At 39.0% G+C, this 26,883-nt stretch overlaps 1 protein-coding gene across 5 annotated transcripts in view; it reads right to left on the reverse strand.

Moving 5' to 3' along the window:
* Positions 1-72: 72 nt before the first annotated feature.
* Pcdh19 (protocadherin 19) overlaps positions 73-26,883 on the reverse strand; it is a 109,385-nt gene continuing 82,574 nt past the window's right edge. For all 5 annotated transcript variants that reach the window (XM_052735370.1, XM_052735360.1, XM_052735343.1 and 2 more), the window contains one exon: positions 73-5,748. In XM_052735370.1, the coding sequence (XP_052591330.1) occupies positions 5,159-5,748 (590 nt within the window). In that variant the 3' untranslated portion in view covers positions 73-5,158. The remainder of the gene's footprint in view (positions 5,749-26,883) is intronic.

Genomic DNA, 26,883 nt, shown 5'->3' on the forward strand with positions numbered 1-26,883 from the left:
GTTCTGAGACACTTCCACCCACAATCAAAGGGAAAAAACCACTCTCCAAGACACATTTCACCAAAAACTCAATACTTTTTCCATAATAGCCTTTAATACTAAAATGCATTAAATTTTTGAAGCAGAGAAAACACATTTAAGAGGGAAACAGAGAACCACCAGATAAAAGGAAACAATGTGGCAGGTAACACCATTTAAAACAGAACTGTAATAATTTAATAAAGCTGCTTTATCATCTTCATAAAATAGACGAGAGTGGTGATTCTTTTTTGTCTTTTTTGTTTTTACAATGATTCAATCACTGTGAAAATGTACATAACATACAGATCAGCATATACAACCATTTCATCTTCATATAATCAGCAACAGAGACTGCTTAATGAGACGTACTGTACTTGCATCCTTCTAAATTGCCACCCTGGTTTGACAGGTAAACAGTAATAGTGTCATCAGGCTCATTCCCCTCACTGGAGGAGCGAAGGCGTAAGCCTTTTGCAACTAATACCTTAGCATTCAAATAGCACAAGGAGGTATTTGTTGCTGAATTTCTAGCTAGACCTAGTCTGGCTCTTGGTCATTAGTCTGTATCTTAGCCTTCCTCAGCTGAATGGCAGCCAGTGCCAGTAAACATCTACTTAACTGGTGCTGTGAAGGTGTTAGCTGGTTTGCTTGCTAAGGTTGACAGCCACATTCAGTTAGTAACAAGGTCATCTTTAATTGCCAACATAGCTGGAGCAATAGTCAGCATCATCAGATTTCCCTAATGACCTACAATGCTTTCCAATCAAGGTCAGGTGTTTCTGGGTTGTTCTTTACCAAGAGCGCCTTACAACGTATACTTCAGACAAGGTGGTTGATTTTCTTTGTTTTACAAAAGCAATGTGACTCCTATTTGAAATTAATTCACTTTTGCACAACAAGTGACCCACAGGCCAATTCCAGCTTCACAAGAAAACAAAGAGAGCTGCAACAACTTCATTAGGACAATGTGTTTTGCTCTGGAATATTTCATTATCAATATAAAGCCACCCAGTCCCAGTCCCACCCCCATACATCCCCTTTGAATATTACTTTGATACATACTTAAACTAAAGAACAACATCTCAATACACTTTAGTGTCAGCAGATACAATTTGACTCATGAAATGACATCCTTAAAATGTAATTTTACCAAGAAGGCAAACACTAGGACTGTATACAATGGACTTCTTCAGCTCATTTATGCCAGTTTTTCAAAGTCAGAAGGGTCTTATTACCCTGTGAAAAGAGCCAAGTGGACCAGACTTGTCGAGAGTGCCTTGGGGGGACATTTGACATCAAAATGATCCCCATAAAATGGATTATGTACAGTAATAATCCTTTCTCCACCTTGGATGCCCAAAAAAAGCTATCCCTTCCATCCCTGCCTCTCCTCAAACCACTCCTTGTCTTTCTACTTCGAGTGAACCACTTGTGTTTGGTTTTTAGTGGTATGGTAGGTGTAGAGGAAAAAGTCATCTGAATTCCCCTCTAATAGTCATATGCTGAGACAACAGGATCTGGAAGGTACTCTGGGTAGTCTCAATTTCCAAAGTTCAGAGTTACATCTTTCATTAGTGATCAGTTGGTCACCATGTCAACAAATTTGCATAAATGGCCACCTTAGATACAGTTAATCCTATGAGGCAAGTTGCCTCTGGAGCAATGTCTCATCCAGGCACCTGTAGACAGGAAAATAAATCCTACCCCAAAACAACTAACTAAGAAACTCTAAGGATTAGGCTCCACCAACCTGTGCTTTAACAAGCCCTCAATTTTGAGTGGGCAACTGACTCATGGATTTCTGTGCCAAATTCTCCATATTTCTTACATAGCCATTCTAGGAAGGGATAGAGAATTATCATTTCTAAGAAGTTCCCAAGTGATGTTGCTTTGAGACGATACTTCTGAGAACCACTGTTCTGCAGGAACTCCTGGATTCCATAGTCCACTATCTATTCAGTACCATGACAGACCCTCACTTTTGCTAATGGCTTCAGAGGATCATTGAAACACGAAGTTTCATTCTGAACAGGTTGATTTACTAGTCTGCATAGGGAAAAGAAAAGTTTCCATAGGGCGTTGTGGATTACTTCTCCCCATTCCTTACTGATTAGCATGTTTCTATGTTTGGGAGGAAGCAATCAATGCAAACTAGATTCCCTATACCAAATAAAGAAGTTTACCTGGCCAGAAAATTTTTAAGCATGTCACACTTCATGACCAAGGGACATCAGAATAAGTGGAACAGAACTCCCTAGGACTTGGAACCTAAAATTGTTCCCACGTTTAAGTGTGTAACATGTTTGCAGAAAGAAAGGGCAAAAAATATTTGCTCCACTGGCCTTGGTAGCTTTTCATCACGTGTTAAAAAGGGAGGGGGATAATCCCGATTCGATGGGAAGTTTCAGATCCTTGCACAAAAGTCCTATTTGCAAGCACAGTCTGCCTGTAGAACCTGCCTACAAAGCCCTCCTAGGATGTGCTTGCACTTCCATCAGACAATTGGAGGGGGAAAGATACTTCCTTAATGAGAATTCTCTGAACAAATAAAAAAAAAATCTGACTGCCCACTGAGAACAATGATTTTAGATAGCTTGGAACTAAAACTAGATTCTAGGGACAAAATTTAAGAACTGTAGTTGCTTTAAAAAAAAAGTTAAAAAAAATGCCACTGCTACCCTGTTTGTAATTGGCTGATAAGACACATGGCAGGCAGTGGCCTTTCTACATTCCAACATTCCATTCCACTTTCTACAATCTTTCAAACACCCTAGTTTCCACTGAGCAGAGTAAGAAATCCACCTGTAGAAAGCTATCCAATCTGACTACAAAGTGACCTTGAGGTGCTAGCTAACAAGATAATATCAAATGGATCATGGCGAAGATCAGTCTAAATTCTATAGGCAGTCATCCTAACTTAAAGGGCACTTTAAAAAAAGTTGAATATGTTAATCAAATAGTCACTTGGAAGGAAAAATAAATACCTAGTTCATAATCTACTACATCAAAATGAAATAAACCAGAATAAGAGAACATATATGAGATAAAATTAAATGAAGCAAGAAGAAGACATATAGGTCTCTAACTGTGTCAGTGTCAGGGAGAAATTTGCAGCCAACCCAATATTTTGCATGAGGTAGTATTCAGCACTGAATAGGAAATAAGGATGGATTTGCAGCTTCATTATAGGTTCCTTTTATATTTCCAGAAATCTTCTCCCCTACCTAACCCCATGCCCAGTGCCTTACCCACCCCCTCCCTTACAACCCTCCCACCACCCACAAAAGAAAGTATTCCTAGTAATGTATAAAGCTAGGAACTCAGGTAAAAATAATGAAAACATTTCAAAGAGCTGACTGTATCTACCTAAACTTAAGAAAATAAATTCTTTTTTGAATTCTAGTGCTCTAACTTCTAGCTTTCTTTCTAAGTGTTCTTGAATTACAAAAATGAGAGGGAGAGAGAGAGAGAGAGAGAGAGAGAGAGAGAGAGAGAGAGAGAGAGAGAAACCAAAAAAACCTGTTTCTTTAGAAGCAATTCTTTTAAGACAAAGGTAGAGCAAAGGTGACATGTTTCTTTAGTTTATTTTAAATAATGAACTCTTAGGCTGCAAGAATACTATGTTGGCTAGTGAATATTAACTAACAGATGATAAAAAGGGGCATTTGTGCAGTGTTAAAAACAACAAAAAGAATGGGTGGTCTGTTAGTTTAAAAAGGCATATTCCTAGCCTACAGCAAAAAAGAGTCAGCTAAATCTAAAGGATTTTTGTTTTAATAATTTCTTGTTCACATTTTAATCAAAAAAAGCGTTAGTCATAAAAAGACATGTTCAAGTGTCTGAGTGTCTCCGTTTAGAAGGCACAGTAATTAGATTAGTGATGTTAGTACCTGTCTTTTCCTAAATGTACACTTTATACTGCTTACTCTATCATTATTTATAAGCCTAAGGTAAAGAGCAACATGGAGCCCTTAATTCTAGCCCATGATGTGCTTTACCATCTAATTCCAATCATGATTGGGAAAACACTGAATCAGGAAGTGTGTGTCTAAAGAGATGTTAATTTAGATCTCAAAATAGACTCAGTCATGTTGCGTGAGTTTTAGATGATTGGAGACAAGGAATTTCTCAGCCTGAAAACTGATAACTTCAGGGGTAACTTTCCTGTTCAGGGTCTGAAAATTAGAAAAAAAATAATGCATCTCATAAAATTTTCAGCACAGTATTTCTGACAACTGCAAAGGAGATAGCAGCATATCCAAAAATGACTTTCTACAATGATCTAACACAGACCCAGGCAGAAGACTGAAAGGCAGGAGAAATCCTCTGCAAGGTGGTGAGCAATCACTACATGGATTAAAAAACGTGAGTATCCAACAAGTACTCAACCTCTAGGTGTGGTGTTGCTCATTCATTTGCTGTCTCAGTTTTCTGCATTTTGTTTTTGTCTGTATTTTTATTATTTTTTTTAAGAAAAGAAAACATCGACCTTTAAAAGCCTTTTGCCATCACCACACACATAGCAATTTGCAATATCAAATACAACAACAGCACAGCTAGCAAAAGGGTTCTTAAAGCAGGGGCGTCCACAGCAAAGTAGCGGCATTGGGAAGTACTCGAGCTTCAGAAACAACCTTTTTGGGGCTCGATTTCACATCACTGAATCAATGAACAGTACACAATAAATGACCACTAACTTGTCTACACTACAAAAAACAGTGGCGAGCTTATTAAAGGTGTCCAGAGTTTTTTTTTTCTTTTTTTTCTTTTTGCTTTTTTAAATGTAATCCTTCACAAACAATGGTGATTTATATTATCATTTTGACATATAAAAATATATAAATTCAAACACTTAATACATAATACTTTTCACAACTGAATTTGCCTCTGTTTCCCCAACATCAAGGCCCCATGAACAACTCAAGCCAAAGCTAATTTGCTCCAACTGAACACCCCTGCTGCCTGTTGAAACGAGAGGGATTGTCACGGAATGATAGTCACTTATACACAATACATTTAGGGAAAGCTCTACAACGCAGCCACTCGAGAACCAACCATTGGTGAGCAATTAAAATGAGCAGCTGCTGCATCTTCATTAGCCAGTGTGATTTCTTTCTCTTTTCTTCCCCAGACGGGTTTACAGAACGATATCCTTCAGACGCTTCACGCCAGGAGATTCCTTGTCACGACCTTCCTTCAGAATAGGATTGACCTCACGTAGGACTTTCTCACTGTCGGCTCCACGGGGCTCAGCTTCAGAAGGACGAGAGGCGCCATTGTTGGCATGGTGCTCCAGATCATGAGCTGGAGGAGCCAGGGCGACCGCGTAAGACATAGAAGGCTTGGTGGGCAGAGGGCTCTTGAGATGGAGTGGGGAGGTGACAGGGCTGATAGCCTCACAGCCATTGCCTGCCTCCCGGATAGCGCTGTTGACTTTGGGGCTGCAGATGGTCACATCGACAGTCCTCTTGCCTTTCAGGATGGGCCGCTCCTCAGCCGGGTGGGTGCTGACATCTTTTCCAAAGGTTGCGAAAGTCCGCTTGGTGGGGCCGCAGTCGTCGTAAGCCTCAACATCAGCAGCAGTAGCTTCAATGGACAGAGCGATGATGTTCCTCACATGCTCAGGAGACTTGGAACGGGTGGGCATAGGATTCCGGGGCATCCAGCATCTATCAGAGTGGCCAAGAATCCGGCATTCTTCCCTGCAATGAAATCCTTCATTCTGGTCTATAAGGAAAAAAAAAAGGAAAATGTCAATTTCATCAGCTTTTCCGGGGAATCACTTCAACCCCCTCTGGTCTCTCTGGTATCCACAGGCCCTTTTGGGAAATGGCACTTTGAATAGTCCTTTATTGCCTTTTGGGACTAGTGTGAAAAAAAATGGATTTTTAAAAAGCTATAGATCTCCCTCTAAACACTACTCTTTTTTTAAATGATCCTTGCTGTTCCCATTGCTGACAAAACAAAAATCCTAAAAAGAAACAAGTTATAATGAAAAGGTATCTTTAAAAGTTTATCCTCAGTACTAAGGTGCGGAGAGTCAGCAATTTTATCAACACCTACTGCTCAAAATCACCTATGTTTGAAACTGCATTCAGCAGAAGAGGACGTGGAAGCAACGCTCATGTTATCAAAGAAACTTGCCCATAATTTTTATGAACACTATCAACCCCTTTCCACCTTACCAGTGAAACACAGTGCTTCCATTTCAATTACTGTGCACTCTTTTTTCAAACCTAATACATAGTTTCTTTTTGACCACCAGTTCCCCCAAGAAATCACTTCACTATGACATCACTATGACTAGATTTCCCATAAGAAGGAATACTCTGGGACCCCTTCATTCTGGAGAACTCACAAGCTTCAATTAGACACACACACATACACACACCTCTTATATATTGGGTATTATTTAATTAGCCACAAACCAGCTATTTCTCTTTTTTAATCTTCACTTTTATTAAGGACCTACTTCCTAATGTTATATAAATAGCTAGTAGAAATGCAAATTACAACAGCTATTAGGAAGAACAAAATAGAAGGTTCCTCAAGAAAAATTAAAAACAGAAAAACTAATCTACCTATCATTTCTGGACATATATTCAAAAAAATAAAAATCAAAAAGATCCCTGCAAAACCAAGTATATCATTATACTATTAACATTAGTCAAGATACAGAATTGCCTTAGCTGCCCATCAGCAGAGGAGTGGATAAAGAAAGCATGGTATGGATGCTTACTGGAATTTTATAGCCATAAACAAAAATGAAATCCTATCCTTTGAGATAAAGTAGATGAAACTGAAGGACATTACATTGAGCAAAATAAGTCAAGACTGAAAAAACAAGTACCACATATTGTCCTTCACGTATGAAAGCTACAAAAATAGAACCATAGGCATTAGAAACTAGGAAAGGCAGAACTGGGAGGGGGTGATAGAAGTAGGCACAAAAGCACAAGTTCTAGTATTCTAACACACAGCACACAGCAGTAGCACTACAATTTACAATAACCTATTATGTATTTGAGAGGATCTAGAAAGAGGACTTGAAGTCTCTCTTAAGAACAAGAAGATCAAAATGTTTATTACATTAATTAGTACGTGCTATAGGTGTGTATTAACATATCGCAGTGTGCCCCTGTGGTGGTTTGAATAGGTATAGCCCCAATAAACCCATGTGTTTGAATGCTTGAACCATAGGGAGTGGCACTATTAGGAGGTGCAGTCTTATTGGAGTAAGTATGGTCTTGTTGGAGGAAGTGTATCACTGTGGAGCCAGGAATTGAGGTCTCATATGTGTTCAAGCTACACACAGTGTGGCACACAGCCTCCTGCTGCCTGTAGATCAAGATATAGAACTCTCAGCTCCTTCTCCAGCACCATGTCTGCCTGCATGCTTCCATGCTTCCTGCCATGACTGTAATGGACTAAACCTCTGAAACTGTAAGCCAGCCCCAAATAAATGTTTTCCTTCCTTTATAAGAGTTCCATGGTCATGGTGTCTCTTCACAGAAAAAAAAAAAACCTTAACTAGGACAACTCTAAAAATATGTACAGTCCATCCCATGCTACTAAAACATAAAGGTTTTGTTGATTGCTTTAGCCCTACCATAAAAGATCTCAATAGTTAGAATTCACAATTATTACAGTAACGTATTTTTAATCTTTCCAGCTCAGGTTCACTCAGAGCTAGGTATTTTATTTGGCTCTCAGAGGAGCTTTCTACCAAGACTACTTTACCAAAGCATGAATGAAGGGTTAACAACTGCATGATCACTGAATAAATATGCATTAAAATGGTTTGTGTATAGCAACAGTTTTCCAGCTTAATTGATGTTTATGACATTCTTGTATAAGGATGACCGAATAAAAATTTTCATCATATTGTACAATGCTTCACAATATGAAGCATTAATATTTACAAAAATAAAACCCTGAGGTAGGACTGGAGGAGGTAGGAAGGCTAGAAGAAACACAAAGGCAAAGGAATTCATATGTGAATGAATATAAATTAAGTATATGTATGTCTACCATACAAACACAAAGAGAGAGAGACAGAGAGCTAGAGCATAAAAATTGGAACTGTATACTGTGATTCCATTTTTGTAAGAGTATGAAGCTAGCATAATAGGAGCTTGCCTGAAATGAGTCTATATATAACACACCTGCCTTGCATACTTGTGTGTGTGTGTGTTTCTTTAATTTAAAAAAAACAATAAATGGCATAGGAGAGAAAAGCCACTGGAAGTAGTTAGATGGCAAAGATTTTATCCATATTGAGTACAGATTTGAAGACAATTGTGGACATGGCACTTGATCTCATTTAAGCTATTTAAAATCTGACTAAAGAAAAAGCTCTGTGTATCTGGGTGAAAACATTACCAACATCTTTAACATAGGTATTTCCTGAACCATTTCAGTGCTCAAGAATGAAGCACTCAGAATTTTGCATATTTAAAAAAACAAATAACAAATTAGCATCATCACCAACAAGAATACTGCCTGTTAAAAAATAGGGCAATTCTTCAGATGCCAGCACAGGTTTACAGCATGACTGCATGAATAGCCATGCATGTGAAAAAATGAAGGGTTTGCAAACTCCAAGAGATGTCATCTACTACTTTATCACAATTCAACATGCATATGTTCCTGGGGAGGCACAAAATATGAAAATAATAAAAATATGCTGGCATATACAAAGAAGGCACTTTATATAAGCTCCAAACACATGAATGGAAAAGCTGATACACCTCCTGTCGGTTTTCTCTAAATCCTGTGCTTTCTTCAGGAGGCTCTAGGATTGTTACAGTACAACAAAATGCACAGCTTTGAAGTTTTCTAAATAAGAATACCTTATCTTTTAACGCATTTTCCATAATTTTTCAAAACATAAGTTTCAGCTTTTGGGGTGATGGGACAGATGGTAAAGAAGTGAAAATAAGCACAGTTCAATAATTGACTTCCTGTGGGAGCCAGTTGGGAGACCGGCTCCCACATTTTATGATGGGGAATTCTTAAGGAGAGAGGGATAAGAGATATTAGATAGAAGGATAGAGGGAAGAGAAACAGATCGAAACACAGGATACCCTCAGGAGGGCCTGGATCATTATCCACTGGTCCTTCCTGTCTCTTCTAAAGGGCTATTTATAGGAATGCCAAGGGGTGGAGCAAAAGACCTCCCTCTAGCACAGCCAAGTGTAGACCCTTCCAATCACCTGGTAACCATGTCAAGCAATCCCCTAATGCAGCCCTGCTGGGTAAAGCAGGCTCAGATCTCACTAGGAAACCTTCGAGGGCCTCTACAACTTCCATTTCTATAAATCAAATCAAGTATCCCTAGAAGCCAGGAGAAAAAAAATCCAGAAAGCAATGGAAATGCTGTTCTTTTGGTTCTTAAATCAGGGCACAAAGGTAGAAAAGCCTTGGCCTCTAAGCCATAGAGCCATGATCATGTGAGCAGATAAAAAGAGGAGATTCTAGCCTGTGATTAAACTGATACTACCGGACACTCACAATTCTAGAGTATAACAGTGGTGACCCACTGTAAAGCAGACTCTGCCCAATGCAATCAACCTTTTATTTCTTACAGTTTTGTTTTGTTTACTATGAGGGAGCTCTCTTTAAATTTTGAGATGAAGTTGTTTTCACCACCAGGCAATAGCAGAATCCCATCCATGTGTTACCCTCAAATCCAAGTATGTTGTTCCCTCACCATTCTAGGTTGCTTCAAATGAACACCATAAGGAAACCAGGATCTCTACCATGCATTGACAAGAAATAAAAAATGACAGATAAAGATGTCTCCTAGATGTAATGAATCTAGGAAAAGAGAAGTAGTAACTCAGACTTCTCCTAAGAATCTTTGCAAAAACCAGGGTAGCCTTCTGCTTATCAACTACATAAATGAAAAGGAATCACTGTCTGGGAAGAGAAAAACAAACTTGCAGAATATTTTAAGGTGTGTTACTTTTGTTTATGTTGCATCTGTTTAACTCTGTGAAGCTGTGTTACTTTACCTGTCTAAAACATCAGATGGTCTAATAAGGAGGTGGATGGACAATAAAGAGTTGAACGGCAGGAGAAAGTATAGGTGGAACTGGCAGTCAGAAAGAATTGATAGAAGGAGAAATCTGGGAGGAGAGGAAAAAGGGAGCAAGAGAAGGAGGAGAGGAGAACACTAAGGGCCACCCAGCCACCAAGCCACCCAGTCAGCCACAGAGTAAGAGTGAAAATAAGATTTACAGAAGTAAGAGAAAGGTAAAAGCCCAGAGGTAAAAGGTAGATGGGATCGCCCAATGACGGAGAAATGGAAGAGATCTACATGAACAGCCTGGACATGAGTGGGGGTAATGAAGGGTGAGGGTCGAGGGAAAGAGAGCTTGGGGGAGCGGGAGATCCCAGCTGGATCAACAACAGAGAGGGAGAACAAGGAATAGGAGACCACGGTAAATGAAGACCACATGAGAATAGGAAGAAGAAAAGTGCTAGAGAGGCCCACAGAAATCCACAAAGATACCCACACAACAGACTGCTGGCAATGGTCGAGATACAGCCCGAACTGACCTACTCTAGTGATGGGATGGCCAAACACCCTAATTGTCGTGCCAGAAACCCCATCCAACTACTGAGGGATCTGGATGCAGAGATCCATGGCTAGGCCTTGGTTCGAGCTCTGGGAGTCCAATTAGCGAGAAAGAGGAGGGTTTATATGAGCAAGAATTGTTGAGACCAAGGTTGGATAAAGCACAGGGACAAATAGCCAAACGAATGGAAACACATGAACTATGAACCAATGGCTGAGGGGCCCCCAACTGGATCAGGCCCTCTGAATGGGTGAGACAGTTGATTGGCTTGATCTGTTTGGGAGGCATCCAGGCAGTGGGACCAGGTCCTGTGCTCATTGCATGAGTTGGCTGTTTGAAACCTGGGGCATATGCAGGATCACTTGGCTAGGCCTGGGAGGAGGGGACTGGACCTGCCTGGACTGAGTCTGCCAGGTTGATCTCAGTCCGGGGGGGGGGGGGGGGGGGGGGGGGGGGGGGAGGCTTTGCCCTGGAGGAGGTGGGAATGGGGGCTGGGGGGAAGGTGAGGGGGGCCATAGGGGGGAGAACAAGGGAATCCGTGGCTGATATGTGGAACTGAATTGTATTGCAAAATAAAAATTAAAATTAAAAAAAAAGGTAGATGGGATAATTTAAGAAAAGCTGGCTAGGAACAAGCCAAACTAAGGTCAGGCATCTATAAGTAACAATGAGCCTCTGTGTGTGATTTATTTGGGAGCTGGGTGGCAGGCCTTCTGAAAAGAGTAAAGAGCAAAAACAAACAACAACATGAACTAACATAGCACCCTCAAAAAGAGGGAATTATTCTAAGCATACTAACCAAGCTTGCTAAGTCCTTCTTGGTTGTACATGAGACAGAATGATACAATATTTTCTTAGATTAATTACGTGAACTTATATTCACTTTTCTCACTTATTCAAGTAACTACATGAATCTAAAAGATCAATTTATTAATAATTTCTCACTTGGGATTTAAATCAGATATTTATTTTTCCTTAAGCATGTACCACAGATAGTGAATTTCAATTTATCAGTTTTGGCTTCAAATAGCATGATATTTGTGTCAATATGATTAAAATAAATCTAACCTAGCTTAAACTATTTATACACATTTTCTAAATAAGAGAAGTCACAGTTAAAACTGACAGAATAAATGTACTCCAAATTATAATTTAAGTATAGTAAAGAAATTCACTGTAATATTAAATGTGAGAACAACACAATAAAAATACCCCCCTATGACTATCAATAAAGATAGACTGCAAAAGAAAAAGGAGAAAATAAATAAAAGAAAAGATTAGTATTGGTAAAGATTATGTGCCTGCTACTACAACAGCTGGGTGTTGGACAGAGGTGTGAAACTAGAGAGGAGCCATTTTGTATCACCCATCACAAATAATCAGGATGCAGGCTCTTGCTTAAAAAGGCTAATGATTTACCAATTCTCTGCCAGGGTTCCCCTAAAAAGTATATGTGTGACTTGATATTTACTTACATCTTTATCTGAAAGTATTGGCCTAAACCTAGGCAAAGTGTAAAATTCTAAAATCCACAAATAGTTGTGATGATTCAAACTCACTGCCATACACAGATGTGTGAAGGCAGGTGGGTTTTTTAAAAGATATATTTTTTATTTTATGTGTTTGAGTGCTTTGCTTCTGTGTATGTAAGTGAATTGTGTACATGCCTGGTTCCTGAAAAGGCCAAAATATGGTGGGGGATCCCCTCGACCTGGGGTTACAGATGATTTTATGGTGCCATGTGGGTGGTAGGAATTGAATATGAGTTCACTGCTCATATGCAAGTGCAGCAACTGCTCTCAACCACTGAGCTATCTCTCCAGTCCCAAGGCATGTGGTTTTAATTCAAACATACACATGACTAAGGTTGACTGATGAATTTGTCAGCTAGTCCTCACTACATCTGAAGTTATCCCCAGGTGTTACAAATCAGAAAAAAATACAAAGTGGGTGCATAAATTTGGAAGAGGGACATAAATCACAGTGTCAGAGAAGGCTTAACTTAAAATCAGCAAGAAGAAGCAGAGATAAAGCTCCTGAAATCTACACAGTAATCAATAATTCTGTTATTTGTTATCAGGACACTGATGAGAGAATTTCCAAGCATCTGGCAACAAATAAATAAATCTTCAAAACATCAGTCTTGCAAACTTATGAGAGGTATAACAGACAATAACAATTATGTCATAATGGATAAAGAAGTAATTCAGATAGAAAAATCCCAGAATATGTTATTTATACAAACAGCAAAAGTTTGTACAGCAATTGCTACTGTCTTTGAGACATGAAACATCTGTCTTTTCAGATAAAGGCAAACAACATGCTGCAACAATGGTGTCTATCCACAGTCCCATCCAAAGCAATAAAAGCCAACTCAGACTTTGCTAAGATTTCAGAGTCCTGGAAGAATAGAGGAGCTGAGAGGCCCTGGTGGATTTTTATAGGTGTCCAGTCTCAATGAATGTGGTCAACAACACTACGAGTTCTTTATTCTAATACAAAGTTTTAGTGCATTGTCTCAAAGATCTTAATGATCATATACAGGAATCCAACACTACAATATTTCAAGGCTACAGTTGCAAGAGCACTGTTACCTTTTTAGAAGTGATTTGTAAATAGGAAAATGTAAAGTGAGTTCCAACTACTGCAGGTTCTAAGTAGTGACAGTAATCCAACATATAAACAAGTGATATATTAATCAGAAAAGTTTCCTGGATTGTACCATTACTCACCTAGACAACTTATTCTGCAAAAAGCCCATGGGTAAGACAATCTACAACCAAGACTGGGTCAGTTTATGTAAAGTATAATGAAAAGCATTGTTGCAAAGATTATGAAGAAGGTAAGTGCCATTAAAAGTGGTCACCTTTGCCTAATCAAGAAAGCACAATTTGGGGTAGACAGGAGAAATTGCTTAGTGATGAAGAGCATTTGCTTCATCACTTCCAGATCTTCCAGAGGACACAACTTTGGATCCAAGTACTCAAGTCATGTGGTTCACAAGTGACTGTAACTCCAGCACCAGGGAATCTAATGCCCTCGTCTGGTCTCCATGGGCACCTACATACATATAACATATACTTCCACACATATACACAAAAGTGCCTTCAAATGAAACACAATTTTTGATAGATATCCCACTTGAGTAACTTCTACTTATCTGAATCAGAGATTTTAAAAACTGCCTAGAAATAACTACATATTTTTTTATCATAGAGTCCCACTTCCATAGGGATGATAATGTGCTTCATTTTTTAAAAAAATTAGGGGCCTATGCAGGATCGCTTGGCTCAGCCTGGGAGGAGGGGACTGGACCTACCTGGACTGAGTCTACCAGGTTGATCTCAGTCCTTGGGGGAGGCTTTGCCCTGGAGGAGGTGGGAATGGGGGGTGGGCTGGGGGGAAGGTGAGGGGGGCGGGAGGGGGGAGAACAAGGGAATCCGTGGCTGATATGTAGAACTGAATGGTATTGCAAAATAAAAATAAACAAAATTAAATAAAAAAATTTAATCGGACTTCCTTCAAGACAGGTGTGGTCATATAACTAAGATCAAACCAACCTTATGAAGGCAGGATATTATGAAAATTTGAAAGAGAACTGGTTTATCTGTGAGATTATTGGTCTTTATTTTTTCCCGTTTTGTCCTATCTGGAACAGAATCATAGTGACTACAGCTACAATATATATATATTTTATTTTTATTTTTGAGACAGTATTTCTCTGTGGAGCCTTGACTATTCTGGAACTCACTCTGCAGATCAGACTGGCATTGAACTCACAGAGATCTGCCTGCCTCTGCCTCTCAAGTTCTGGAATTAAAGCCGTTACAGTATCTGTCTTAGTAGAAATGCAGTAACTCTTTAAAAATCATGAGCCTTATGAGTGGCAAAATAGAAAGATATAAGGACCTTGAGATACTGAAAATCTATAGTTACCTCATCAGATCTGAACTCATCTTATATAAGAGGCAAAATAAACTCCCCTTTATTAATGCTATTTATTTTCTTTAGTGAAGTCTTTATTTCCAATACACGAACACAACTCATGGTGGATAACATTATTCCTGAAGTCCCAACTAGAATTTCACTTTCTCCACATTCTAAGGAATCATTCAACCATCCCTTAGACTAAGATAGGGTTCAAAGGATCTCCCTTTCATAGCACTCATCCCACTTGAAATTACTTGTTTAAGTCATGTATGCTTTGCTTGCTTTTTAAAGCTCTAAATGAACAAACATTATACCAGTCTGATTTTCCCCTACCCAATAAAAGTAGCAAAAAGGCCATTATAGAGTAATAGTGAATAACAGTTTAACTTAATGGAATGATAAAAAGTACAGAAAGAACAAAAAGAAATCTAGATTGATCCAAATGGCATTGATGCAACTCTTGAAATTGGAAATAAATGTTCTAGCTAATAGAAACAGTTTAGAAACCTAAAAAGTAATCTGTGTCACTTTGTCAAGGGCAATAAAAGTGGAACTTGAGAAACATTAGTCAAGTGACAAGTGGTTTGGGGTGGTTCTAAAGAGATCTAGTATGCATTTTACAACCAATTGAAAACATAATTGTTTCAACCTAGAAGTTTCCTATACTAGCAATAGTTAGCAGGGACTGTACTGTGATAACTTATGAATTTTTAACTAAGTTTAAAAGTGTAGATTATAAACTGAATGTGCTGTTCAAATATCAAACACTATTTCTTAACATCTAAAAATTGTCATTGATTTCCATTAAATATAAGTCTAATATGACCTAAGGTAATTATTTCAGATCTACAGGAGAAGCTGGTATACTCTGGCAAAATTATTACTGAAAAATATTACAAGACTTCATAACAAAGTTCATGTATCAATCTATCATGTAGGGGAATTACCAAAAGGAAGAATTATTCAAGAAAGAATTCCTAAAGGCACTTTCAAAGCCTTCAGAGTCTGAAGAAAGAACATCTATTCTGTTTCTATAACTTGACACAGTATTCAAAGTGCTAGTGGGCTCAATGAAAAGGGGGTAAGCAGGAATGTTGATAAACTGTTAAGAGCAGGAAGCACCGTGGAACTCAGACATTCTGATTGATATTTTGAGAATTGGCTTTGCGTGGATGTTCAGATACCAGGAGAAAAGTACCTTCTAATTATCTAACAAAATTCAATAAAGACTTAAGAACAACTTCTCAAAGCCATAGGGGAGTGGAGTTACACTCACTTCATAAAGTAAAAATTTAACCATAAAAGACAGTATTCCATCTATAAAACATGTAAAGGGACATCCGTGAAGGCTGGCACAGTTTTACAGACTTAGGAGCCAATAGTACTAAGCCATCCTGTGGCCAGTCTAATTCTGATGAAACTTGAATTACAGATTTTACTACAAATAGCTACTTGTATCTTACTACCCTCTACCTTTATTCCTTCCCAAATCATTCATTTTGTTCTCCACTTCTTTAGCCCCCTACTTCTTAGCAGCCCTTAGTCCTATAGCACTATGCTTTGATACACAGCAGACAAAATCAGTGGAGTGGCAGAATTGTGATTGACATTTGAAATACTAATGTGAAATTGTTTGATAGATGTCAAAAAGTGTTCTCTGAAAACCAGTCCTTATCACATGGAGAAAATTCCCTATATTTTTTCATTTATTCAGGTATACACATTAAGAAATGCCAGTGGTAATAAAAGGGTCCTTTAGCAAATTAAGACAATCTTTTTCCTTTGGTAATTTAGAAGAACACTTAGTAAATGAGACCCAAATGCTATGGAGTGAGGAAGAATAAAAACAGCTTCTGGTGGAGAAGGGTGAGGGTGGGAATGGGATATCAAAACAAAGTTACTGAGAATGGCAAAGGGATGTTGCCAAAAACAGAGGCCAGAAGAGGGAGAAAAAGCCAGTCCTAATAGCCTATCATGGCATTTGCAGAATGGTTGATAAACACTGGGAATTCTATAAAGGTTACTTTGGGCTCGACACGGGGAAGACAGCTGAAAAGACAGATGAATTCCAACCTTGTCCCAGACAATTTGACAGATCAGCCTTAGTTATCAAATGTCACCCAATAGCCAGCCTCTGATGCCAAGTGGTACATAACCCTTTCTCCTCATTCATGGTCTGTTCACCTGCAATTCATTTAGCACCAATGGAACATGGAAATGGATTTAAAAGCTGGCTCTTTCAGAATTCAAAGAAATCGAATTATCTTCAATGGAATCTTTAGTGCTGAGCTGGTTGAAGAGACAAAGTTAAAACATATTGGAAGTATAAGTGCTTGAGAATTTAATATTTATGATAGATGACAGTGTGGCATGTGCAGTTCATATGATCTAAGTTGCAATTCTGGCAATCACAATAGTTCCTGGCATTTTCATTTTTGTACTGGTGCTCAATTCAATTCAGTCCATAAAGAACAGATATCAAGACCTGTACAAGTATAAATCATTTGTGCTGATACATGGGGAGCAAGGAAATGAAGCAAAGGGCTACCCAGAAAATTGAGGCAGAGGAATAAGAAGTGGGGACAGTGACTGAGACAAGCAGAGACTGAGTAGACTAAGATCTTTGTATTTGTCTTCTGTGATGGAAAAAATTATGTGACCAAGTGCTGGGTTTCATCTAAGTGCTTAGAAACCATTTGAAAATGCATCTTTATAGATAAGATATGAGTTGACACAGGTCCTGAATTATTTCCTACAATGTGGAGCACTGGGATACTGCAATTCTGAATGACATGAGACTGTTTTCAAGGGTCTCACTGTAAGACTCTCACAAAATTAAGTTCTTAGCCCATACAAGTGGGACTCTTACAACACCTAGTCGGGTCTCTGAAGAATTCAATCCATTTGTTTGATTTTGCATAGATTAAACACAATCAGATCATTTCACATGTTCAGAAAGTATTTATGCTGCTTGCAAAGTGGAATCTTTACAATGTACTTACCAGGAGCTCTGATCTGAACATAAACTTAGCTATAATTTGGTTTCCCCAGAAAAATAGACAAACTACTAGTACATTATGTAATTGCACAAAAGCCACTTTGTCGTAGATTTGAGCTTTTGCATGCCTGAGACAAAAACAGATAGTAAGGATAGCATAAGTAATATTGGCAGATAAAGCAAGAAAAGACAGGATAGGTTAACCAGGAGAAAAAATTCCCTTGTAGCAGGGTTGGGAACATAGGTTAATAATAAGAGTGCTTGCCTAACATACGGGAGAGTCTGGGTTTGACACCCAGCACTGAAAACAAAACACTTCCGTTTTTAAAATGAAAATTTAATTTTGGAGGTGGGAGGAACATCCAGCAGCAGGGTTCTCCTTAACAGGAACTGACATTTCCTTCAGTTAAGTCCCAGGACACTTGATTTTGTGGAAAGGACAATACTGGCCATGAGTCAATAAACATATTGCAATTGTAACTTTCAGATTCCTTAGAGGTTTTTTGGTTTTTTTTTTTAATTCCCAAGTTTGTAGGACTGACAGGGCAAATTAAAAGACTATGTTGGTAATTCTCCAATCACTCATTGGGCTTTGAAAATAAAATGTTTAGTAAACCAATCATGTCGTTTACAGTGATTCAAAGGGCTAGTGTGCTGTGTCTTTAGCTGAATAGTAATCACTGGAAATGATCACTGGAAGTAAGCAGGAATGTTGGGGCAATGGTATCTGTTAGTTACCTAAGGTAGACTATCTGTTACCAACAGAAGCCTTGCAGAAACTTTGAGCATTATCTTGATGGTTCAGTGTAACTCAGCAACCATCTGGAATGCTGTAGTGTGATGACACTGCTTCTGGGTACAGCAAACAGCACAATCATTAAAAAATTCATTTCAGATATCTTCCTGCAAGCAAATAAAATTTATAGCAGTTTCAATCCTTCTTTCTTGCAACAAAGAAAAGCTTAGTTCCAGACAAATTAAAAGTAAATTGATTGCCTTAGGGAAATATATTCAAATATCACTTTTCTGTGTTAGAAATCTTTTGGAGTGGAATATTGGGGAGAATAGTGAAATAGACGGTGGAGATAATAATGCAAAACATATAGAAGTGAGTATAGAAGAGCACTCAACTCATGAAATCTTGATTTGCACAACTAGGTAGAAATCAACTTAAAATAAAATGCAAATGTGTCACCGGGGTGCAGACCTAACATTTGTGCTGGAATTTATGAATAATAACTATGAATAATGAATACTAAAATTGAAGGGATCAAACGTCATCTTCTGTTTATTTGTCATTATCCGTCTCTCATGGACAATGCTCAATTTTGTTCTTTTGCTCCTTTTTTTTAAAATTACATAGAGTTATTCTTTTGGGGTTGTCCACTTAATCACCCTACTTAGAGGTAAACAGGCTGCATGTTATTAGGTGCTGCCTCACAATCAATTACACAAATTCAGAAGAAAGATCAATTAATCTATTCTTTGAAGAAGTCAGAAAATGTGAGGATATCCTACATTTGCCCTATGATCTTATCCAGAAGGAAATGGCCCTTATACCTTCAACACATGCATGCTTCACTGTGACCCTCCTTGCCATCAGCTTTCCCCAACTCCTCACTGATGCAGAGCATGGCAGCTCCATAGAGCATTAAAGAAGCTTTGCTATCTATTTGGGCCACAGCTGTGGGGGTTTTCCCTGAGTTGACTCAAAACTATGCCCACAGGAGTAGCAGAAAACTCTTGGGCTAAAATAACCTCAATTAAAACACTGACACAGTTTTAGAAAAATATCTTGTAGTAACTGATGCATAGTAAGCCTAGACCATAACAACCAAATCCACCCCTCCATTTCTCTTCATTTCCCCACTCCTCACACCACCACCTACACCACTACTAGTTCTTAACAATTATTTCCATTCACAAATTAAGACAAGAGAACAAATCACAATAGTGCTGAAAAATAGACTCATAAATTTAAATTCTGTGCCCATTGGCAGATACCCTTGGCATAATCTCTTTTTTCCAAAAGACTGCATCTCCTAACCTCCGATCCTGCTGCATTTTCCCCTTGTTGGTTAAATGTGTATCTTTCATGGCTGGATCTGTGAAACATAGGGCCAGTGAGCAAATTCCATGTAGTGGTGAGAGAAGCCTTGAGCAGTCTGGGCAGAAAAGCAGATAGCACTGGGAGTCGAGAACTGGAAGCTTCATTCAAACCTACATGACTTCCAGTCTCCGATATTCCAATTTGGCAGTCAGAAGACAGAAGGTGCAGAAATGTTTAACATGAAATGTTGGACTTCAGCATGAAAATACTCTGAGTAAATTGAAATTATTAATTACAGAAAAAGCTTCTTTGGCCCTAGAGTTTTCTTATCCCCTTAATATAACTTCGATTTTTTTTATTTGTTTCAGTCAGTTGTGAACAGAAACTAATCTATGTTATCATTAAAAATGCAGATGAAATAACCAGTTTTGGAAAAATGCAAATGATGGTGAGTTAAAGAGCTGAAGATAATCATTTGCTCATATATTAAGACATAGCACAGTTCTTTATCTAATCTAATATCCATGGACCAATGGGTTGGGCTGGGAGTGGAAAGCTTTGAAAAGAAAAAAGAGAATGGGACATATAAAAATGGTATTTAGAGGACTTCAGGAAGCATTCCAAGAACACTCTGAATACACACACACACACACACACACACACACACACACACACACACACACACACACGGGAGGGGAGTTGTACACAGAGTAGTAATGCTAATATAACTTCCTGGATAAGATGTTTATAGGACATTAACAAACAAGGGCACTAACAAATGATTTTCTTCTCTTGGGAAATCTTTGCACTCTTCAGAGTACGAAGTTTTGTACAGAGTTTATGCAAACTGAAGTTTGTATTTTTAACACCCTGTTGTCCATCCCAATATAGGAGATCCATTGTAGTTCAATAGACTACTCAAGAGTAATCATTTTACCAAGACAAAAGTGGGCAAACTGTTTGGAACGAATCAAATTCCTTGTGTAATACCGCCACTAAAAAGACACATGTGATGACAATTAGAGTAGTCATTGATCTGATTACAGGGGAGGCCAGTTCAGGGACCTTCTCCACTATTGCTTGGAGCCTTAGCTGGGGTCTTCCTTGTGGGCTCCTGGGAATTTCACCAGCACCAGGTTTCTCCCTAACCCCATAATGGCCCCCTCTATCATGATATCTCTTTCCTTGCTCTCCCTTTCTGTCCCTCCCCCAACTAGACCATCCTACCCTAATTGTCATCATAGAACCTTCATCCAGTAGCTTACTGACCAAGCAGATGCAGAGATCCACAGCTAAGCACTAGGTGGAGCTCCTGGAGTCCAGTCGAAGAGAGGGAGGAGGGATCATATGAGCAAAAGGATCAAGATCATGATGGGGAAACCCACAGAGACAGCTGACCCTAGCTAGTGGGAGCTCATGGACTCTGGACTGACAGCTGGGGAACCTGCATAGGACCGAACTAGGTCCTCTGAATGTGGATGACAGTTGTGAGGCTTGGGCAGTTTGTGAGGCCACTGGTAGTGGGATCAGGATTTATCCCTAGTGCATGAACTGGCTTTTTGGAGCCCATTTCCTATGGAGGGATACCTTGCTCAGCCTCAGTACAGTGGGGAGGGGTCATGCCTCAACTTGATATGCCAGACTTGGTTGACTCCCCATGGAAGGCCTTATCCTCTCTGAGGACTGGATGGGCAGTGGGGTGGGGGAAGGTGAGGGGTAAGTGGAAGGAGGGGAGGGAGGGGGAAATGTGGTTGGTATGCAAATGGAAAAAAAACTTTTAAATAAAAAAAGACACATGTGAACCCAGTGCTTGAGAAACATTTTTATGCTGTTTAACAGACTGAAACGAAAATTTTTCTTGTCTGCATGATCATTAAAAACAATCTTTCTTTCTGGCCATGTCTGTTTTCTAAGGACATGAAGATTGAGCTTGCCTTCCTTCTGTACCTCCCAACTAGACACAGGAGGTCCAGAAAAAAAAAACCTCTAACACTAACTAATATTTAAAATTAAAAATAATCACAGTATCTAAATGTTCCTGAGGTTACCCAGGAACTTTGAAGAAGCCAGAAAATTTTGAAGAGCACTATCAAACAGATTATCCAGTAAGTAGATGTGACTAGTTATGGTTGTACAACACCTATCATCCACCACTTGAGAGGTAGAGGCAGGAAGGTCTGGATTTTAAGACCAGCCTCCACTATAGAAAGTAAATGTTGCTGGCTGTGAAAGTTCACACCTATAATGACATCACCAGAGTGAGAGGAGGCTGGAGGCTCACAAGTTCAAAGCCAGCTAGGCTACAGAGCAAGACTCTATCAAAACAAAATAAAACAAAAACTAACAGAAGAGGTTAAAGAAGATGCTCACATCTCCCCTTTCTTTAAGAAAGCTCTTGAACTCACCTCAGAGTAAATCATCCATCTGTACTATTTACTTTCTTTTGACCACGCCCCACAGATTCTCAGAACAGGGGACTAGCAGACTGATTATGCACTAGACTGAACAATTCTGCGAACTGCACACTGACAGCTCCCACAGTGTATTTAAGACTGAACTGTCTTTACAAAATTTCATCATATTCATAGATACTGCATGAAAGAAGCTTCCACTGCTCAATGAAACTTTTATTCCGACCTCTAAATATTAAGTACTTTGATGGATTAATTCCCATTCCTGTCTGTATCTCATTTTCCTTGTCTCCATTTCATAGTGTTCAGCTCCTTTCTGCTGTGACCAAAATATCCACTCATCTTACAATCTCTCTTCAGACCTCATTTCTCTTCCTTCAGCTTTGTGGCCTTTCCTTGTCATAGCAGATTTTTCTGCTAAAAACACATACCTCTGTGAGCTACAGGGAGTCAATGAAAGACAATAGTAATGGGCAAGTGTCTGCCAGGAAAACCACTGACAATGGAAACAGTCCATTTGCTGGAGACATTTCCTCTGTTCTACTGAAGACCCTTCAGAATATGCCTGACATTTCTGTGGGGACCCGCCTATTATTAGAAACAGCTGTGTCTGGAATGTCCTTAGTAGGATATGTTACCAACACTGCTTACAAGATAAAAACCTTAAGGACAGGAATATTAACTATACAGTTAGTCTGCATACCCTATGAAAGAGTTCACATTTTAACATTTGCCATAAAACAAAAAACTTTAAATCTTAGCAATGTCTTCAGTTTCTAAAAAGGTGCCATAAACTTTATATTTTTCAAAAGGAAAAAAAAAAAAGACCATTCAGTAAACTACTCAACTATTTACTCAGTGGAAACTCATAGCTTAATGTAACACTGGCCTTCTCTTGCCCTTCATGTCAAGATCATTGGGCCATCAGCCAAAGCCTAGAGAAGTTAGTTTCATCTTGGTGAATTGGAGTCTTTAGTGTCAGACACAGTCAGCCTGACTAATGGGAGCCACAGCTTGCCAAAACCCACAGCCTCCCTGTCTGTTCCACCCATCAAATATGTTTAGAAGTCTATGGCACAAACCCAGCATGCTACAGATCCCAATCAATTATCAATAGCTTAAGTGTAAGTGATTGTGGATGAAGTACAAGCCAAATGTGTTTCCCTTTTAGTTGCAGGAATTCCAATGCTGTTATGGCACACATAATGCTCACACTTAATGATTCAGACAGGCATCCACCAGCTAAATGTTATAGGATGCTCTGCACATGAAACAATTACAGCATGCAGCACAGTTAATAGGTATCTCAGTTTGAAGTCCCAGAGGCAACACATGGACAATATTGACAAGACTTCCCACATGTCAGTTGAATATGATGGAAGATGGAGATGTCCCTAGATTTCCTGCTGGGTACTCTGCAGGCATGTTTCCATCTCTTAGGAATCCCACAGCTATTGAACAAAAGAATGCCTGTGTATGTGTGAATTTCTCTAGTGAATCTCTGACTTCACTGACATTCCAATATTGATCATCAACAGTAATTTACTGAACTTTTTCGCCTTTCTACTTTTTAATTCTTGTAGAGTGACTCAAACTCAGAGTTCTATCAACACAGCATTCTTTTCTCAATTCATAGCTTCCCATCCTATGAATATTTTCAGAGACAATGATTTGAAATGAATGGCTCAGAAAAATGATCTTGCTTTTTTTTTTAATTTATGACAATCCCAAATGTGTATACAATGGATTGTGGTCCTATCCATCTCCATTACTGTCTTATTCTCCTCCCATTCTGGTTGACTCCCTTCTTCCCAACCAGCCCCTTCCCACTTTCATGCATTTTTTTGTATGTGAAGGTCTTGTGCATTTAGCCACAGTTACTGTGTGTTCACAACTGCAACAGTCTCGTTATATTCTGAAACAACATGTCATGACACTGTTCCCCATCTTCTGCCTTTTATAATCTCTTCTTCCCTTTTTCTTTGATGCTCCCTGGGCCTTGGAGGGGTTGATACAGATGTCCCATTTAGGACTGAGGATTCAACATGGCTCATTCTCAATGCTTTGTCCAGTAATGAGTCTCTGCATTAACTATCACCTACTGCAAAAAGAAGCTTCCCAGACTAAGGTTGAGAGGATCACTAATCGATGAGTATAAATAGAAATACTTAGAAGAGAATTTGTCCATTTAGCAAAGCATCAGTAGTATGTAAACCTACCAACCCTGGGCCTGTGGCCTCCTCAGCCAGAGGTTCTTCACCAAGTTTGTAGTGCCAGCCAAGAGTTCCTTTTCATGGAACAGGCTCAAATCCAATCAGAAGGAAGTCCTTCAATAACAAGTTGTGTCAAGAATGAATATCATCAACTGGTTTACACCTAAATACAATGCCACTTTGGTGCACTGAAAAAGTAATGTTTTTCTTTCTTCCCTGATCACAAATATGTCCTAAAATCCATACCCATTAGGAATCCAACTATCACTGTTTCATCTGGTGATTATCTCTCCCAAGAATAAGATGGAAAATCTACATCATGAAAGCCTACTATCTCCTCAGAAAGTTCATATTTTGGAGCTCAGGCATATGTATGCCTATGTGCCTTTCAATCACCAGAGCTTAGACCACTGAATTGAGCAGATCCAACTTCCTGTATAATTGTGGAGAAAGGCATGGTGGAAGGATTGGATGGTCCATAATATTTGCATTTATTTTGAAGAAATCACACTTATTCCATAATAATAATGCTCAGATTTTAGAGGTCTATAAAATTATATATTAATTCAAAACTTAAACAAATCTAAAGAACAAAGCTGATTCCAGTTACTGGTTACAACATTAAATTTCTCCAATCAACTAAATATTACCCACCCTTCATTCCTGTCACCACAAGGAAGAACAAATGGAATGTAAATTCAGCTGCAGCTTTAACAGGCATTTTTAGATTTTTTTGTGGTATTTAATATTTTACATTTCCATACTTTGTCCAATACCTGCCATTTCTTTGTTTCCTACTGTTGTAAGTGCAGCATCATGAGGATATGATTTTTTCCTAACCCTTGCCTAGTTTTCATCCCTCACAGATATGAAGCTATAACAGTGTAATTAACTCCAGCTGCCCCATCTTCACTTCTGACTCTAGGAGCTGAGCAAGCCGACCCCGCAGGGTGTGGACTAAAGTGGGTGGAAGAATGTCTGGCTCCATCCCAGCCATGGTGTGCCTCACCCAAATTGCAATCCTCCCCCACTAGTCAATACCTAAGTTCTGCAATCATGTTTACACAGCTGGAACTGCACAGCCCCTGAAGATCATGCAAAGAAGACTAAGACTGCTCCCTGCTCCATTCTGAATTTAATCCTATTTCTTGAAAGAAGAATAAATGAATGTATTAAATTCCCAGTGTCATGATAAGGGCAACTGGGAAAGAGTCTGAATGCTCCCCTTCTGAACAGAATGTTCATTATCATGATTGTGGCAGCCCAAAGGCATGAGGCTTTCTATCTGCTACTAAATAAGCAGCAGCCAATGATAACTTCCTCCAGATGGAACAGCAGTGCTACCAGAAAACACGACCACCCACTTCAGGATTCATTTTATCATTATCTTAAAAATGACAGAGTAAATTACTTTAGTGAAGCAGGGTTTCTTGCCAGTCTGGCACTTGAGAGTATAGATGAGTCTGTTCTCCCCTTCATGGAACCCCTACCTGAAATCCTGCTCAACAATGCCAAGGAGCCCTCCCCACAGCCCCATCACGGCCTAAAGTAAAGAAAAGATAAGGTATAAGTTTGATCCTAGCTTGACACTGTGTGTGCTGAGAGCCTAAAGCCACAGGAAGTGCTGAAGACTGCAAACTGCTGGGGTTTTAAAAAAAGGCAAACATTTCTGCTCCAATCGTTTATCCAAAGGCAAAATTCTCTCAAGAAAAAAATGGGGCATGACCCATATTTACTACAGGCACTCAAGACTTAACCTGCTTCACATCAAAGGGAAAGTTTACACCTCCACAGAACGTAAGAAGCCAGCCTTTCTCAGTGAAGTTGAGTGTGTGAAAGGAAACCCTCCTTCTAAGGGCAGTCTAGCAAAGAGTTTAAGACTGTGAACTTTGGAGCAAAACTGCCTCTCAGTCCAAGTTCTGAGACTTCATGGCACTGTTATGGAAGTTACTTAAAATAACCATGACTTCTTGGATTTTTTCCAATCTGGGAGAAAAGACTAATAAGACTAACCTTGAGATTGATGGAATGATTAAAAGAAAAAAGAAAAAAACACTGGGCTTTAAATAATGTCTAGAAATGTGGAAGAAGAATTCAATACATTTTAGGTGTAATTACAGACACATAGAGAAAGCTTTAACTCATTGGGAGCTATGAGTCCAAGCTGGTCTCATCCTTCACTATGTTTCCAACTACCAGTGGAATACAAAGAAAAGGATGCTAAGAAATACTTTCTCTTAAAGACATCACCACATTAGGCTACAGTGATGACCCAAATGCCACCAAGGTCATTCTTTTGTATTAGATTTACATTAATATACAAGTACTATTTGAAAAGGAGAGAGCAATTTGTTTAAAAAGTCCCTGGAAAGAATTAGGACCTTGAAGAAACAGAGCATTGAACAAGTAAATTTTTATGTGGATAGTAAGAAAGAAGCAAATAAAGGATGTGAACACAGGGCTCTGAGCAGAAGGCTTAATGGTAGGAGAAACTATGAAATCCTAAACAGTACAAACAGTATTTGGTTCTTGGGCTCTCAAGTAGAGGCAAGATGCCGGCAGACGGATATAGTTACATGGTGCATACAATTGTTTCAAAGACTGGACCTTGCATACACCAGAGAATGTGAGAAATACTGTTTCACTCATACTTGCTTTTCTTCCTAGGCACTAGGCT

Source organism: Peromyscus californicus, unplaced genomic scaffold (assembly GCF_007827085.1).
Source record: "Peromyscus californicus insignis strain IS unplaced genomic scaffold, ASM782708v3 Scaffold_10__1_contigs__length_136768540, whole genome shotgun sequence".
Lineage (NCBI taxonomy): Eukaryota > Metazoa > Chordata > Mammalia > Rodentia > Cricetidae > Peromyscus > Peromyscus californicus.